The sequence below is a fragment of the Acanthopagrus latus genome, chromosome 3 (assembly GCF_904848185.1).
Source record: "Acanthopagrus latus isolate v.2019 chromosome 3, fAcaLat1.1, whole genome shotgun sequence".
Classification (NCBI taxonomy): Eukaryota; Metazoa; Chordata; class Actinopteri; order Spariformes; family Sparidae; genus Acanthopagrus; species Acanthopagrus latus.
Window position 1 is genome coordinate 15044944 of NC_051041.1, and position 18019 is coordinate 15062962.

At 38.9% G+C, this 18019-nt stretch overlaps 1 protein-coding gene across 3 annotated transcripts in view; it reads right to left on the reverse strand.

The window, feature by feature from the left end:
* Nucleotides 1–10764, reverse strand: part of col28a1a (collagen, type XXVIII, alpha 1a) — a 28960-nt gene extending 18196 nt beyond the window's left edge. For all 3 annotated transcript variants that reach the window (XR_005074267.1, XM_037093133.1, XM_037093132.1), the window contains exons 1-10: nt 10627–10764; nt 8955–9102; nt 7564–8129; nt 7076–7096; nt 6779–6838; nt 4803–4856; nt 4661–4705; nt 2996–3022; nt 2256–2300; nt 2097–2141 (exon numbers count right to left, since the gene is read on the reverse strand). Coding sequence is in view for 2 of the 3 variants with exons in the window: in XM_037093133.1 (XP_036949028.1) it covers nt 2097–2141; nt 2256–2300; nt 2996–3022; nt 4661–4705; nt 4803–4856; nt 6779–6838; nt 7076–7096; nt 7564–8129; nt 8955–9081 (990 nt within the window). In the remaining variant the exon portion in view is untranslated. The remainder of the gene's footprint in view (nt 1–2096; nt 2142–2255; nt 2301–2995; nt 3023–4660; nt 4706–4802; nt 4857–6778; nt 6839–7075; nt 7097–7563; nt 8130–8954; nt 9103–10626) is intronic.
* Nucleotides 10765–18019: the final 7255 nt, after the last annotated feature.

An 18019-nucleotide genomic window follows, 5' to 3' on the forward strand; every position in this document is an offset into this window, starting at 1 on the left:
TGCTGAAGGGGGCGGCGAGCATTTAAGGAGAAAGGGAATGGATAACATGTGCCCAAATCCTAATCCTCTGGGACAACGTCTGCTCAAAGACTACAACCAAACATTGCAAGCTTGGATTCCCCGCTTAGAAAGGCAACATTAGGAGTGGGATAAGACCTAATCCACAGCTCACATTCCACAAGTGCAGAGCAGGAGATGGACTCAGAGTGTGTGGTTTCCACCGCAGCACTGATTGTTTCAGCGCGGATGTGGGGGGACAAAGGAATCTTTCAATTTGACCACACACCCATTCAAGGGTATAAAGAGCCCTTTTCAATTTGTACATTAAAACCTGTCTTTATCACAGGTGGACTATGTAATGGTAATATTAGGCTTTTAATCGAAACATTTACATTTAAGTTTGCTTGCTATAGGACAGACATTAACAGTGAAACAGTCAATCTGAGAGTCCATTCTACTAGGTTGAACAAAAACAAACCACACACTTGGACATGCCAATATTTGGGAAACACAATCAGTGTCTTTCTGAGAGTAAAAGTGAGATAATCCGTATCAGCCTCAAGTCTCTCTGTCAGGTACATAGCTGGAGTCAGGATGTAGTAGCTAGCTTAGCCTAGCTTAGCATAAAGACTGTAGGCAGGGAGAAACAGCTAGTCTGGCCCTGTCCAAAAAAAAATCACACCTGCCAAAACCTTTGAATCGCACTGATTTACACATGGAATCTTGCTTGTTTAACCTGTTGACAAAGAGAAATGTAAAAATTGACTTTTTGTGGTTTTAGGTGGACATACATGCTAGAACTATTTCTTGGCATCAACAATGGATCTGTCAACTCAGTCCTTCTGAAATGTTCTGTATCTTTGCTTATAGCACACATCACCAATTATTGTTGTTAGTGATATTGCTGTATTGGTGTTGTTCGGGGAACATCATAATTAATGTTTCTCAAAGACAGGGTTGGGTACTGTTGGAATTTTACAGATTTGGATTCCGATTTTGGTTGTGCAAAGCGATTCCAGTTCTTGTTGATTCCATATTTCGATTCCAATATTTTTGGGGGACAAACTCCGGAGTTTTTTCTTTGGTCATCATTCCTTTTTCATGCCAAAGAGAATGGTGTGACGCGGCTTGCTGTACCCTGCACTATTGCAAGTGCTTGCAGTGGTAAGGTGATGGCTGAAGTTGATGCACTTGGCTCAGAGACTGCAAGATGTCAAACTCATTACAACTGTTCACATCGATGCCTCGCTGCATTAAATATTTGTCAAATCTGACGTGCAATCTGACTTGTCGTGTTTTTTCCTTTACAAATTGAAGCCACACTGTTGACTGTTTTCCACGGCTGCTCCTATGCACTGTGACTACCGCTGTGACATGCTAGTCATGCATGCCAGCTATCCAGCTCGCTGTTGTGTTGATGAGTGACGTAACGGGTCGTGAATCCTGGCAGATGAAAAAAGTCCTGAAAAGGAGCCCGACGAGCCACAGGTTTTTTCACGGGTACCCAGTACTTGCCATTTAATACTCAGTGCTAACCACATCCTGACTCAGGGTCTGTATACACAGACATGAGATTTTCAAGCATATTTGAAAATTTTGAACGTACCCTGTAATCTACATTCAGTTGAATGATGAAGACTATCTAAATAAAAATCATTTAAATATTTAAGCTAACATATTATGAGATACATGTGGTCATGTATGGAGTCACAGCAATACAATGGAGTAACAATAAAAAGTACATGCTGGTTACACTTTCATATATTCCAACTGCTCTGTATTCCAGATGCTTATCTGTTTTTTTCTTTCCATTCCTACATTCTAAGGAACTCCATATAAATGTTAGCCAAGTTTCTGTGTTGCCAAAACTACAGTTGCCTGTCATAACTTCGACATGAAATGTAAATTACGGATACATTTGAGCTATTATTTGAATACGAATCATGTACTTCATGATTTTGTCCCCACATTTGTGAAACATTGTACATATTGATGTGACTGGTCACCAGAATCGACTCACTGATCTAATCTTGGTTACTTGTGGTAAGAAACCGTTGCTGAGTCTCTGTGTATAATAGAATATCAGTGTACTTCACCTGCTCCCCTCTGGGTCCTCTGGGGCCAGGAGGTCCATCTGAACCCTAAAGAAAGTCAATAAAGTCAATATAATATTATGATATATACACACACAGCCCTTGGCCACAACAAAAAAGTCATCATGGAAATTTAATAAATAACTAAATTATGAAACCTACTTGTTCTCCCTTTTTACCAGGGGCACCACATTCACCCTGTTCTCCCTGGAAAATACAACCAAGATACAGTTAAATGAAGCTCAAAGAATGTTTCTTATCTGACTGCAGGCAACTTCTGTAAACAAAAGCCCTTTAAAAATGCATGAAAATAGTTAACATTTATAATATTTGGTAAGCCTTTCTTTTACAGTCCCCTAATTACCAGGTATTTACCTGGTAAATTCATGGAAACACAAAAGTGTTACTAGGTAATTACCAATGGTAATAAGAAAGTAAATACAATCAAACTATGGCCAAAATACTGGGTATTTAATTGGTAACTATATGGTAAATTATAGTGTATTATTGGGTAATTACTGAGAGGGTAAGTGCAATGAAACTAAGGTCAAAATGCTGGGTATTTACCTGGTAACTATATGGTAAATTATAGTAATTACTACTGGTAACAAGCAGGTAGCTACAGTCCTAGATATTTACCCAGTAAATAAATGGTAACAAAATGTGTTACTAGGTATTGCACTTACTTTCTTATTACCACTGGTAATTACCTAGTAACACTTTTGTGTTACCATGAATTTACCTGGTAAAAATAGCCGGTAAAAATACCTGGTACCTAATATTCATATGCTGGAGAATTTGCCTTTACCAAATATTTCCTTTATATTTCTCTATCTGGATTTGGTAGTGGTGACTCATCAAAAAAAAAAACACCATACATACACATAAACCATCATACATACCTTTTCCCCTTTGCTTCCAGGTCGACCCTATAGAAAGGGAGAATTTACATTAAACACTTAGATGACTGTTCACCAGTCATCAAGTCAGTTCAATTGTCCACTGACCAACTAACATCAAAATACTACATAATGCTATGAGACCACATAGACCAATATGTTGCTAATTGTACAAAGTATTGGATGCAAACCATTTCTTTAGACTCACGGTAAGCAAAAACACTGGTGGATGTTCCAGACCCTTTCAACATCCAGTCTGTAGCTACTACTTTGACACCTAAAAACTGTCAGCAAAACATCTGTTAGGCTAACTATGTAGCTTTTGGATAAAAACACGCCCTTTGCTTTCAATCATTACGCTAAGCCAAGCGAATTGCCTCTTGGCTCCTTTACATACTGCGAAGATGATAGATTAATTAATGTTTTTTGACATTTTTTTTTCTTTCATCATTATGCTTGAAAGAGACATACACTGTAACCTGAAAGGATGTATATTCAGTCAGAGTAAATAAAAGACAAGACTTTAAATCTACTTTTGAATCCTAAATTGGTAAACCATTACTAGCTAGGTTGCATTATTTTGATTTACTACAAGGAATGTTTAACTGGTTATGAAACAGTATCAGTTTAATACAGATGCCTGTATATTACCTTCATATGCAAATGAGACCATCAGCAAGTATATTGGTGTTTCCCGCACATTCATTTATTTGTGGTGTTCCTCCACAATATCAATATTGGCTGCCACATACTGATTTTCGTCCCAATCTCACTCACTCAAGACAGCACACCCGTCACTGAATAGCATGATGTTATATACTCCGATTATGGTGGATGGCGGTTTGGCTTTTAGTCTGCTGGTAAAATCAACAAATAAGAGGAGGAGGTCTATTTAACTCACCACTCTCTTTAAGCACCAGGTCTTCAAGCAAGTTTGTGTTATGGCCAAGCCCTGTGATTACATCGTCATGTGATGCACTGGGGACTTTTTTCCCAAAGTTCAACATTGTGAAAGACCCATCTGTAAAACCATCAGCCACCGCAAAATGACTTGTTTTACTGTCAATATTTTAGCAATTCGGTCCAACAAAATTTGGAGAGTCTAGAAGCGCCACCGGATTAAATTATTTTATCCTCATTCAAGTTAGCTCTGTGCTTAACCAGAAGTTAGCCTACTCAGTTGGCTGAAGTCTTGAGTGTGCATGCTCTATGGCACCGCAGCTGGACACCCATCGCCACAATTAAAGTCTGATTCTGTGGGAAAAACTGCATATCATTCTATACTTCTATACAGTCATATATTTATTTCTAATACATGTCACCAAGACAGATTGTGACTTTTCACGGTCAGATAAGTCATAAAACTTAAATCATTTTTCATGACGCTGTTTTCAGGGTGAATGAAGGTGTCTCACAGAGGAAAGAAGCTGCTCTGTAGTGTGGTGATGCAGCACAAAACAGAGTTAACTTTGTTTCACCCCCGTCATCTTTTGTTGCGGCTGCCAGAATCAGCAAAGTTCCTCATAGTAAGTTTAACAGTGCAGTGTTTTTAAAGGTAAAACTGTATTTGTCCCTCCCGCCATGCCGCTCAGAATAGCATATAACAGTATATCATATTGCACTGTGACTAAATCAAGAGAAGGTTGAGAAAAATAATGTGATGATTACCCCAAGGCCTTCCATTCCTGGACGTCCATTAATGCCAGGTTCCCCCTAAAGTGACCGACACCAGACAAAACAACACATCAAACAACACTTCATGGATTCATTCTGTTACCAGCACTGGATTATGGAGACAATGTGGACTTACGCGAGATCCCTTTGGACCTTGAAATCCATCAGACCCCGGCTCGCCTGGTTTCCCCTAGATGAAAGTAAAGGCAGAGATTGTGCCAAATGAAAATATTTGGGCCCCCTTTCAGTCTGCATGCTGTGTATGTATAGGCATACGTGAGGAAGGTCATTCTCAGTGTGACCTGTCTGTAACCCCTGTCCAACAAAAACCTCCACCTCAGTGCAGCAGGTTCTCAGATCAGTGCAGACCGTGTGTTTGCTCAGGTTTAATCTGCCATCCTTGACCTTTGCTTCTCTTCAGCAGTGCTACCAGTCAAACAGCCCTTTCAGCTGGCCCACCTGCTACACTTGCATTGTGGGAAACATTTCCTGCTATTTCACATCTGTTCCCTGTAGTGCTTTGAATGCAGGCCAGGCGCACCTGCTTGTGTAGGCCACCAGCCCAGGTGCTGAGACGGGGAGAATCCCCAGCTATTCAGGGATAACAAGCCGATGTGTGGGGATTACTGGGGCTATGTGTGGCTGAGGAAGAGACTGTCAACCTGTAAGCTGGTGCAGAAATAATGTCACATTACTCAAAAGTCTGCAAAAACTTTGATCAGAAAGTTTAGAAAAGTTTACTTTCTCTTGGTGAATGGATCAACAAAACAACTACAGCAAGGTCTTCAACGACATTTAGTATGACATAGTTTGACCAAACAATCCTGAATTAACCTCAAAACCTCTATGTTCAGTGCATGCATTTCCCTTTTATGTTGGCTTACTTCCGATAGATGGTTCAATTACAGCGTGACCAGTTAATGAATCGTTTTTTGTGTAGCTATTGTGGGGTAGGTACTTCTGTAAGTATGATCATCTATTGCGATATGAGTAAATTTAGGTCAACAAGATATTTGCTATAGAGTCATTAATAACAGACTGACAATAACCATGATATTCAAAAAATGAAATATTGATATTGTGTTTATGATAAACATATAATTACATCATGTAAATAATTTAGTCTGTAATCTCTCCAATTTTTTCTGTTTCTTTTTGTTCTCTCTTTGTTTTAGTTGGTAGTGGTTATGCAACTTTACACTGGTTGCCAACCACCATACAATGGAAAAAGAAGAGGAAAAAGCTGCAGAAAGAGTTAACAGTTAGCTAGCTAGTGTCTGACATGGATCTGGTGTGTGACTGCAACTCATTGATTTACTACTGCCGTACAAAATCCTGTTGAAGTGACAGACATTCACTGCATGGTTACATAGACTCTATCGTCTCCTCCGCACACTCCAAATGATAATGAATGTTCTTCATATAACAAGAACAGAGAAAGTACACAGTAAACAAAGTTGAGATACATTTTCTATGTATAACGAGATAATGTAGTTATGGTGAATTCTTCTTGCCACAATAATCATCCAGTGAAAATCTGATACTGTGACAGTCCTTATTCATAATGTTAGTAATTGTTGGTAATTTCATTTTCCATACCATAATGACACATACTGTTGTTCTAGTGCCACCATTGGGTAAAAAATTCCTGATTATGATTCAGCAATCCATCCAGGGGTGAGCACCAGAGGAGTGAAAGTGAAACTTGAGTGACACAAGTGACACAATTAATTATATATATCAGATGAAAAATGTCATCAGCTCTGTCTACTGACAAAATGACTAATTTACCAACCTATCAACCATATCCGCTTACCTGCCTACCCTCCGGCATACCCACAGATTCCTACCAGTCAACACCTACCTAACTAGCTACCTACCTACCGATCAACATCCATCCATCCATTGGTCAGTAGAGATTCTTAAGTCATCCACATACATACATACATACATACATACATACATACATACATACATACATACATACATACATACATACATTAGCAAACATTGTCTGCTCTGGTTGGCTCGTTCACTGGAAATTAACACAGGAAGACTGGTTAAGAAGTAGTATAGGATGATTTCAAATACACTGCAAAAAAAACAACTCACTGGATTTCCGGGGTGACCCCTCTCTCCTCTCTCACACAAACAGGTCTTTGGCTGTGGGCACTGAAATAAAGATGGAGGAAAAGAGCAAAATACAAACCCAATAATCAACGTTGTGCCTGGGCACAAAGCAAACAAAGAATACAAATGTGGGCTATTTTGCCTAATTTTTGGTCGTTATTGTCAAGGCTAACTTTGGTAGTTTGGTGAATCTATCTTTAGTTTAGTTTATCTTTAGCAGTATAAAAGGACTACATAAAATACAGAAAATGATCGTGAAAATAATCTCATAGTACTTACCCCAGTTTTGACAATTGTGTTCTGAGTGAAAAAAGACAGCCAGAGTTAGTCATAGTCCAGTTCTGCAGAAATCATCAACACCAACCAACACAAAAACTACAGCCCCACCAATACTAGAGTTCAGGTCAATGCCCATAAAGAAGTAAAAATTCTGGTTTTGATATACAAAGACAAAGACATTTTTTCATATTGCCACATACCTGGCAACATATATACAGATGCTGATATATCTGGCAAATGTCATCCGATAATATCAACCAAGCTGCATATCTATCAGGTTCTGAAAAGAACCGATTTTGCAGGTCGTCATCTATTTTGAAAAGTACCCTGAATTTTCATTATAAATAAAAATGGTTCCATTCAAAAACTGTCTATAATCCTACTTGTGTTTCTTTGTTTATATCTCATTTGTTTTAATTGTTTCTTTTATCGTCTGCTAGTAGATATGTAGCACTGATGCAACCCTGACACAAACACAAACAACTCACTAGTTCACTGAAGAGCTTGTCCTCCAGATGGCTGTCGGCGAGACTGAGGACATGCTGCTGTGGGGGGGCACTTGCAATGGATCGCAGTTTTGCATCCATGGGATCATCCTTTGGCAGGCTTGACAGTCTGATGGTGAACACCCTGATGTTGTGCTGTTTGGCCTCAGCAGCGGCCATCACAGCGCTGGGGCTGCGTGGGTGGTCATTTCCGACCGTCATCAGCAGTGCCACCCTCAGGCTGCTGGGGGAGGTCTCGCGGCTGAACACCTTGGTGGCGTTGGTGATGGCGTAAGAGGAGTAGGTGCCGTGGCCGATGAAGGTCATGGAGGCCACCCGGCTCTGGAAGACGTCCAAGTCCTGCCAGTCTCTGAAGTTGTGCTCCACTGACACGGTGCTGCTGTACTGCAGAGCGGCCAGGCGCAGCCGCAGACGCCAGCCCGACGAGTGGAGCTGCATGAGCTTGGTGCTGAAGCGAAGGATGAAGTCCTTCTGTCGCTCAAACAGCAGAGTTTTGGCTTTCTCCGAGCTGTCTACAATGAACATGATCTCAACCGGGCAGATCAGGGCTGCACAGGAAGCAAAACACAGCGGGCTTACACTCTAATAACCATACAGAAAGGCTTCAAGCAGTTGGTGCAGTGGTTTACTGTAACATCCATAACCAACTATAGAATACAGGGCATACTGTTGGTATTGGCAACAGCTACAAGGAAATTTTTCGCCTCACCTCCTGGTATAAAAATCTTGATCTTGCAAGTGTGCACATTTGTAAGTGTTCTTCTTTTTTAATCACAGCTGTTTGCATGCTGCATGTTAATTACGTAATTACGTTGTCATAATAATGAGTCAAAATCATTTAAAGTAGCTCACTAAGAAGACCATCACTAAATATAAGGTCAGTTGTTCGGCTGCTGTCTGACAAGCTATACAGTAGTATCCCCAGCGATACCACCAGACTCCTCAATTCATCCTCAGCAATCTGCTTAAATTCTTGGAATCTCACCCGCAGACAGGCATTAAGAATAACTATGTAGAAATCCTCTAACTAATGTTTCACTTATGTTTACTTATGTAGGTCATATAGAGGCATCAGTATAAAATTCAGACTGTTTCACAACCAGTTAAATGTTCCCTGTAAACTTCCAAGCAGTGCAAACTCTGCTGTCAATCATAGTGTTCTGTTATAAACGAACAAATACTCCTTTAAATGTGCTGTAAAGATTGTTTCTATTTGACTGACTACAATTACATTTTTGATGTAATAGCATGGTTAAAGAAATTATGTATCTGAATCGCTTAGAAATCAACTAACTTAACCTTGTGAAGTTTTCTAACTCTTTTAAAGGTGATACAGAGCATACGTACATTTTATTACCATTTATGACACTTACTTTTGGCCTCATTAACGATGATCTGGTTGTCATCTTTCTGCCCTTTCCTCCTTCTCTTCTGGCCTCTGGTCGGGCTTGACAGTGCCAGGGTGAGGATCAAGATCTTTAGGAGCCACCAGGTACTCATTTTTCAGTCCAGCTGCACAGCCTGGAAAATATAGAGAAGATTAAAGTGCTGTGAGAGTTAAGTGATGCTTTCGCGAGACTTAACAATGGACAGCATCAGTAACTCTAAGTCTGTCATGCATCACCTCAACCCGAGTGCTGTGGAGGCTGCAATGATTTTACATGGACAACAGAGGGAGACAATAGTGCGACGGCTGCTCTCAGAGGACACCGTTGAACTCCCACAGCTCAGCAATCTGCTCCCTGATATCACTTCTAATCAAAGTGCCTGATGGCCATTATCACTATTACCCCTTCATCTACTGATTCAATGTGTTCTTACCAACTACTTCTATTGCTGCACTTATTCCTGTATACCACTGCCAATTAAGGTTTCTGAATGCACCTGATACATCTACTGCTGCAACTAAAACAAATACTGTCATTAGTGCTACTATCAATACTGTCACTGCTGCTACTACTACCACTGTTAACATGACCACAACTTCTTTCCCAAGCTGCTTGTAATGATACTAAAACTGCCGCTGCTAGTGTACTGGGATTGGCAGATAGGATGAGACAACATAACTTTTCCACCATCAAAGATTTATAATCAGCCATTTAAAGGAAAAGTTCACACAAATAAGGACATTCAGTCACAATCCACCCACACTGGTGTCAGGTAATTGTGGCCAAAGTTGTCAATCAGTAGGCAGGAGTGATTTATGGCAGCATTGTATTTCATAGGATTTCATTGCATATGCACAAATAAACATTTCTTTGTGGTCAATTCAGCCGGACATTGATTTTATGCCACTATATACAATGATATGATGAAAGTTACATATAACTTAATGAATGATTCTATTCATATCATTCGTATCGTATTCAATCACTACATTTCCTACTAATTTCTACTACTATTACAGTCAAAACTACTACTAATGGTATTATGTGTCATTTCGGTTATTGTTCTGCTGCTGACACTGAAATATTTCCACTACAGCATAACAACAGCTACCCCCACTTCTGATGATAGTGCAGTAGCAGTACTCACAGCTGTAGGCCTACCCCTGTGTGAAATTTGTGACAGATGAATTTGTCCTAATTTGCTGCTGCTACTGGTGCCACAAAAACTATTACTGCCAGTGTGATTACAACTACTACCTGCAGACATGATAGATCTGCTATACTACTACCACCACCACCACCACTACTACTACTACTACTACTACTACTACTACTACTACTACTACTACTACTAATAATAATAATAATAATAATAATAATTATAAGAAGAAGACCAAGAAGAAAGAGACAAAGAAGAAGAAGAAGGAAAACTGTCTTTAAGAATAATAGTGAATGTTATCTCTGATATATGCATTCTGAATGAAACCATTACATTTCATCTGTAATTAGTTTCTGGATACATTTGGCCTGTGCAGCATATTTCAGCTACAGCATCTTATTCAGTCAATTCTGCAACTGGAATATAAATTAAAACACATCACAGGACTTTTTTTTTTTAATCACTGGCAGTTTGACTGACTATCCCTTGGACACGTACCTGTGTGTAAACAAAATAGGAGCTCCAGTTTAATCCATCAGAGAGCTGGTCAGGCGTTGCAGTGCTCTGTTTGCTTGATGGTTTCACCACAGAGGGAGGGAAAGTGAAAAGCTCTCCAGTCAGACCTGCAGCAGCTCACAGCACACCGGTGACAAGTCACTCACATAGCAACAACTCAAACTTCCTGAATAACCCTTCACAATAAAACACCGATTTTTCCCATTTCAGAGTTGAAGCTGTCTTTTACCTATTTAATGTCATAATTGTATTATATCATCTGGACATTCTCAAATATTCGATTTTTTTTTAGTTCTGCACACTTTATTATACGACACATTATGTGACAAATGTTCTGCTTTTAATTTGAAGGCAATGCAATTTTTACTAATTACTGATTCTGATAAGGTGACTGGGAAACTATACCACTATTACCCAGAAACTAAACTAAACCAAGATGAACTATGAGCTCCAGTCAGTGACCACCAAACAAAATCAATTTTTTACTTATAAGTCTATTTTAATATATCTTCTTCTACTTCTACTCTGCTCAAAAGTATATACAGCAGGAGAGGAAGTACTGTAAAAATCTCTTTAGAAAAAAAACACAAAATTGCTCTTTTTCATGTGATTCTCTTCCCCATCAAAATATACAGACGAAAAAGCTAATTGTTAAAAAAAAGTAAGTAGCCATTAAAGGTGCAATATGTAATAATTGGTTGCCTCTTAAATTCTCGAAGAAAGGACTGTTTAGCACTCTAACTCCAGTGGACTGCTTCAGCAAATCTTCAAAAGACAAATTTCATCACTTCCTGCTGACTATTTATGAAACAATAAGTCTTAGATATTGCACCTTTAATGTGTAAGCAGCATGATAAATGCATTTCAAATGCTTATTTTGTTAAACAAACTGTTAAATGATGTAGCCCCCCCTTCAGGAACTTAAGGAACATACCAACTCAACCCACTCACTTTCAGTATGACTACAGGGGCTGTTGTCAGCATGTCAGTGTTATTGCAACTATCTTCCACTGGGAGGAAAAACTAAGGTGAAATGTGAGCAATACGCCGCTTAAGGGCCACCAAGTTGAATATAAAATGAAAATGCATACTAGAAATGACTTATGGGGTGAGGTAGACTGAACATGGAGGTAGAAGTAGGTCGGTGTCTCAAGTTGGGCTGAAATATGGTTCATACAAGGAGGGCGAGGGGGAGAGTAAAAGGGAAACTTCAGATGTATTAAACCTAATCTTGACGGAGTAGCATGCTCAGCGGCAGCCTGAGGATGTTGAGGAGCCGAGGGAAAACTCTACCCGTCGGTTGTGAGAAACTTCTATTAGCTGCTCCCATAATTCAAACAGACAGGCTCAGATAAGGCCTCATGCCCGGTTCCTTATATAAATCACTGATATGTCTGACACATGCCACTGCTCTCCCCGCAAAAAGCAAGCCAATCATTTAGTAAATATTACCTGGAGTCTTGGAGAAAATATTCCTTCAAACAACCTCTCGTACTGCAGCGCACCTCATCCAAACTTTCTACATGATAAGTGTCCATTTTCTATTCTGTCAGATTAAAAGGTTGATAGGCTTGGGTTTGGTTTACAACCATGATTGGTTAATTGTGACCTTAGAGCTTATTTTGGTAGGGAAAGAACTTGAAACTAAATGTAAACTATTTTGTTTAAAAGGTTTCCTCCGCAAACAAATCAAAAATGTCTCACTTAAAGCTGCGTGAGTAGATTTTTTCGGTCTCTAGAACACAGCAGTCACATATCATTAGCATGTTATAAACTTGTTATGACTAACATGTTATCAAAGAGTTGATAACTTTTATATTGTCATACTGTTTCAAATCAATGAAAACAGTAAAACCTATTTTAACTCTACTTGACTGTTATCTGCACATTTGCACATTATAAAGCCGATTCATGTTCAAAATGGTTTAATGTGAAGACATTTTTACACAAAGTAACGCCTGTAGATACAATATATAAAATGTCTGTATAAGAAAGTCTAAATATGACAAAATCTTTGTTATACATTTTGGTGAGTATTATACTCACATTATTCTAAATGTTTTCAGCAATGTTCAAACAGAGAAATCCACAAGTTTACTCAAGATAACAGGTTTTATTTGGTTGACAGTAACTTCTAGGAGAGAGCCCCAGAGTGAGTAAGGATGTCAGCAAATGTGAATGAACGTAACATGAAGAAGTTGGTCAGATACATAGACTTTCCTCAGCAATGGTGGTTGTTTAAAAATGAAGGCATCGACTTTCCATTATACAGCCCAGTCTCGCACCAACTTATCTAACAGACCCATTGATCTGCTAGAGGACAGTCTGACAGTTTGTCTTGCTTGGGATCTAAAGGTGCGTGTGTTCATGAAGGTATTGGAGGGATATTGTGGTGGATCAGATGGTTCGTGGGATTTTTTTACGAAGGTAACCAGGGTTTGGGTCTTGTGTGAACCCAAAAGTGAACACTCACATTACTTTGAGGGGAAATGATGATCTTTTGCTAAACCTTACCAAGTAGTTTTGGTACCTTTTATTTCGAAAATGTAGCTGGAGTTGTATGTTTGTTATTGCTATGTGGATCCTAGTATCAGCCTTTGCTGTTTTCAGGGCGAGGCAAGGCCAAATGTGACAGTGACATCATCCGTTACACAGTTTGGCATGATACAGGGTTACATGACAACACACTATTCGCCCTCTGTTTTGATTGAAAGACCCTCTAGTGGCAGACAATGCAAACTGTGGTTTCAAATGTATTTTCGCTCCACTTACTGGCTTAACCGCATATAACACCAGAGTTCTTTGGTGGTGACTGGACTACTCTTTATGAAAGAGACAGCAGGATGGAGACGGATGATTTCTTGGGCGTTGTATTCAATATTCCTGCATAACTTCTTCCCAACAACAACACACTTCTCACCCCCTCTCTCTCACACACACAACATCAAAATAACAGCTTCAAAATCATGTTGATGGTACAGAGTCTTGTAATAAGGTGAATGGCGTCTCACCCCCTATTACTTGTATATGCACTATGCCACTGTTGATTCTCCCGAAAAAAGGCTTGTCTGGTGCTAAATCACCACTGAGACAAAAAAAAAAACAAAAAAAAAAACAGGATGCTGTCATTGTCCTCTTTTCACTTATCAAAATTGATTCTTCTAAAAGCTTGGTAAATGTGCAAAACATGTCATGCATATATTGTGATTACAGAGTGTGTGGAGACAGCAGACCTGAGTGCTTGATGCTGCTGGCTGTATGGGAAGAGACGGGTGGTAATGCTGTGGCACACTGTCTGCAGACAGCTCTGTGCTAAGACAACACAGCCAGGCGGCAACAACATCAATACCAGACTGGCAGTTTAGAGGGCACTTCCTGCCACAGGTCAACATATTTTGATAAGACCATCGGGCCTGTTACAGCACATAGCTGCACGCCCAGACACGTTTTGGACAGCTGCATGGCCATGTGAAACACTGCTAGTGATGGGAATGGGAAATCTCCAACTTGTACATGAGTAATAATAAATAAGTAAAACTTTAACAAAGGAAATTATTCAGCTACTATTCAGAGATGAACCATCGAAGCCCATTTCCACCAATGTGATGGGAAAAATGATCTGTAAGTCATTATATTGAGAAATTTTTGCATTACTTTTGGAAAGTTTTTCATTATTTGTGATAGAAATACATTATTTTGAGACATTATTGTGAAATACTAAGTCATTTTGAGATACCAAAGTCATTATTTTGAGATACCAGTCATTATTTTAAGATAAGTATGTCATATTGAGAGATTTTTCTTCTCGATAATCGAGACTTTATTTTGAGATAAGTAAGTCATTATGTTGAGATGAATAAGTCACTGTTTTTTAGATATTGTGCTTTTGGGGATTTTTCCTTTTATTTATTGTATTAAATATCATTTTATGCATGTACAAGGTCTGCAAAGTGAAAAAGCCCAAGCCCACACCAAAGGGTGGTACTCGCTCCCACAGAAATCACTACTTCTACACTGCTTGAAACGCCTGGTTTGGAGTCGAGCCTTACTTCCGTAACTTATATGCATCACTCTGTAACAGGCATTATATAAACTTGTATTTATATATATATATATATATATATATATATATATATATATATATATATATATATATATATATATATATATATATATACGTTATTTAGATCACACTACCATGTCTCCAATTAACTACATCCTGCAAATTTTGTAATGCGCATGTGCAGCTTACACCAAAGTCTGAACTGAGGTGAGATGTCTCACTCTGTAGCTAAAATGGAGCGTTCAAAACAGTGTGAAAAGGGAAAAATTGTGAATTTAAATAACAGTGTGATACTTAAGTTATTATTTTGAGATAAGTAAGTCATTATTTTGAGATGAATAGGTAATACATATAGACGCTTCTATGACTTTGAGATTAGTGAGCCATTATTTTGAGCTGAGTGAGTCATGATAAGGAGATACATTCTATTATTTTAAGACAGGTAAGTCATAACATAAAGATGCTATGCCATTATATTGAGATAAGAAAGTCTTTACATATAGATACTGTTATTAGTTTTAGTTAAGTATGTCATTATTTTGAGACAAGTTAATCATTATTTTGATTTAAGTCAGTTTCATTTTGAGGAAAGAAAGTCACCATTAATGATGTCACCATTAATGATTAACTTTTTGTTTTTTCTGTTTATTCTTCATTGCTCATTCCTTAATCTCTCTCTCTCTCTCTCTCTCTCTCTCTCTCTCTCTCTCTCTCTCTCTCTCTCTCTCTCTCTCTTTTCTTACTTCTTTCTTTTGTCCTTGTTTATCTATGGTCCCATTTACCTCAATTTGGCTTACTTACTTAATGATGACATTTAATATCAGAGGCTTGGGTCACTCTATTCAGTGCAAAACACGTTCTTACGTTCCTAAACAGGAATTGTATAGATATTTACAAACTCGCAATCTAATTACTACTTTGAAAAGAGCAGGACAACTGTCTCTGGGGTTGTCAAGGATGGAGGAGATTCTGGAAAACTCCAGATCATCAAAAGGGGACATTTCTTTAATCTACGGTGCTCTATGAGAACATAATAGGTACTCCTTGACACCGCTGAAGACTGTGCGGCAAAAAGATCTGGGACTCTGTGGTCACATAAAAAACTGAGTTATTTGGCCACAATGAGCAGCAATATGTGTTGAGGAGAGAAGGTGAGGCCTTTAACGCTGAGAACAACCAGACCTACTGTTCAGCATGGAGCTGCTAGTACTATGCTGTGGGACCAATTTGCTGCCAGTGGATCAGCTGCTTTAAAGAAAGTAAATGAAATAATGAAGAGGGAGTATTATCTTCAACAAGCCAATGCCAGGCAGCCAACAAATTTAGTTGAAATGCACCAATTGTATCAAAGGGAGTGGTTAAACATTCAGTCAGAGGACTACCAGAAGCTTGTGAATGGCTATCAAAAGCAGCTAATTGTGGTAAAATTGGCCAAGAGACATTTAACCAAATATTAGAATTACTATATGTAAATTTTTGATCCAGCAGATTTGGTCACATTGTCAGAAGACCCACAACAGATAAACAATTACTGAACCAAACTTCATGATTGTTTTTTGTGTCAAAGTTTGTGTTTCACTCACTCCAACACAGACACATGAAAGTTGTAGAACCCATTGGAACTAAAGACTAATATGATGTACATGTTCTTTGTGAGTGGATGGAAACGTGACTACAACCGAATAAACCTTGGCACATAAAAGTATCTGAATGGCTAGATACCACTTACCCCGTTTTTTTGGAAATGGACCTAATGGCAGTACTTTCCCTTGTCCACACCCTCCTGTGTTCATAACTAACTCCAAATCTTTTTTCTGACCTTTCTTGTAACAGATGCCTTGCTGTTCAATCAGAGTAGTTCTGAGACAAGTCCAAGCAACGGTGTTTGACATACAGATTCAAATAGTCTTTGGCTGAGCTGAACTCAAGGTTATTCTTTTCAAAAGGGAGCATTGTTTAAGTGCCACATGCTGCTATATATCTACAGCAGTACCAGGCTGCGGAGACAGCTTTAGAGCCTGCGAATGCTTACATGAGGCGCTTGCAGGTATGAAGGCTCCTTGAACCTGCCATGCTTGGATCATTTGTCGAAGCACCCCGTGGCACTTCAGACTTTGGCAGGCCTGACAGCTCCACGCGGTCGACCTAAAAGCCCTGATAGGCATGTGATAGATTCGCAGAGGTTGTTTTAAACATGTTGGCTCACATGAGGAGCTGCTGCAATCATGGGCAACTTCAGGATTTTCACAGTGTCCACTGTGGTATGTAGAATATGAGCTACTAAACTTTGGAGGTATGGTAATGGGTTAAAACACTTAGGTTTACAAGATCCCCGACTCAGTTTTGCAGTTATTGTGGTCACTTCGGGGTTAACAGGCAGAACAGAATGGCGTCATAAACATCCCAAAAAAGTGCTAAATGTCGAACCTAAGAAGGGCGATTTATGTCATTCTGACTGACGGTAACTTACACTGTGTGACAAATGCAAACAGAAACATGCCAACACTGATGTATGAGTGTGATGATGTATTGAGTAGGTAATTGCTTTCTAAGATACACAAGATTTTGTCCAGTCAACGTGGACCCACCAACAGGATCAAGGGGATCATTTTATTTGACATTTTGAGGGGTGTCAGTCTGTTAACCCCACAATTAAACGTGTCTCATTCTGTCAATAGAGGCATTAAGTCACTCAAAATATTTCAGTAAATAGTTTTAGTTTCCCATGAAGGGCTAAATCCAAATCTTGTCCAACATTCTGAGGTGCCACAATGAGTGCTTTAAGAATAGAGATTGCCCTTTTAATGAATACAAGCTGCATTATTCATGTTATGTTAGCAACTAGCTGGTGAACATAGTGGAGGTGGTGGGGACCAAAATAGAGCTAAAATGAAAGTGCTGCACGAATTATTCATAAAACTCAGAAATAAGTGGGTTTTTTTTGTTTTGTTTTTTCAATGGGTTTGTTGTTAAATGCCAGGAATAAGGTTTGTGTTGAACACAAACTTGAGCGATGCTCACCTTTTTTTCAATGACATAAAATACAGCATTAAATACCCCACAATTTTAAAGCGTTTACATGTCTTAGAAAAGTCAGTCACTAATAAGTGGCTAAACGAATATAGAGGTTGTCAGAGCCATGAAACATCATTTCATCGCTGCACTTACTGTAGATGCAAACTTCTCTACCTCCAACTTCAGACTGATCAATTTATAGTTACGTGTGCGTGTATATAGTGTAAGAAGACGCTTCAAAAACAAACAAAAAAAGTTTTTAGCAATAATCTAAAATAGCATTGAAAATCCCAAGGC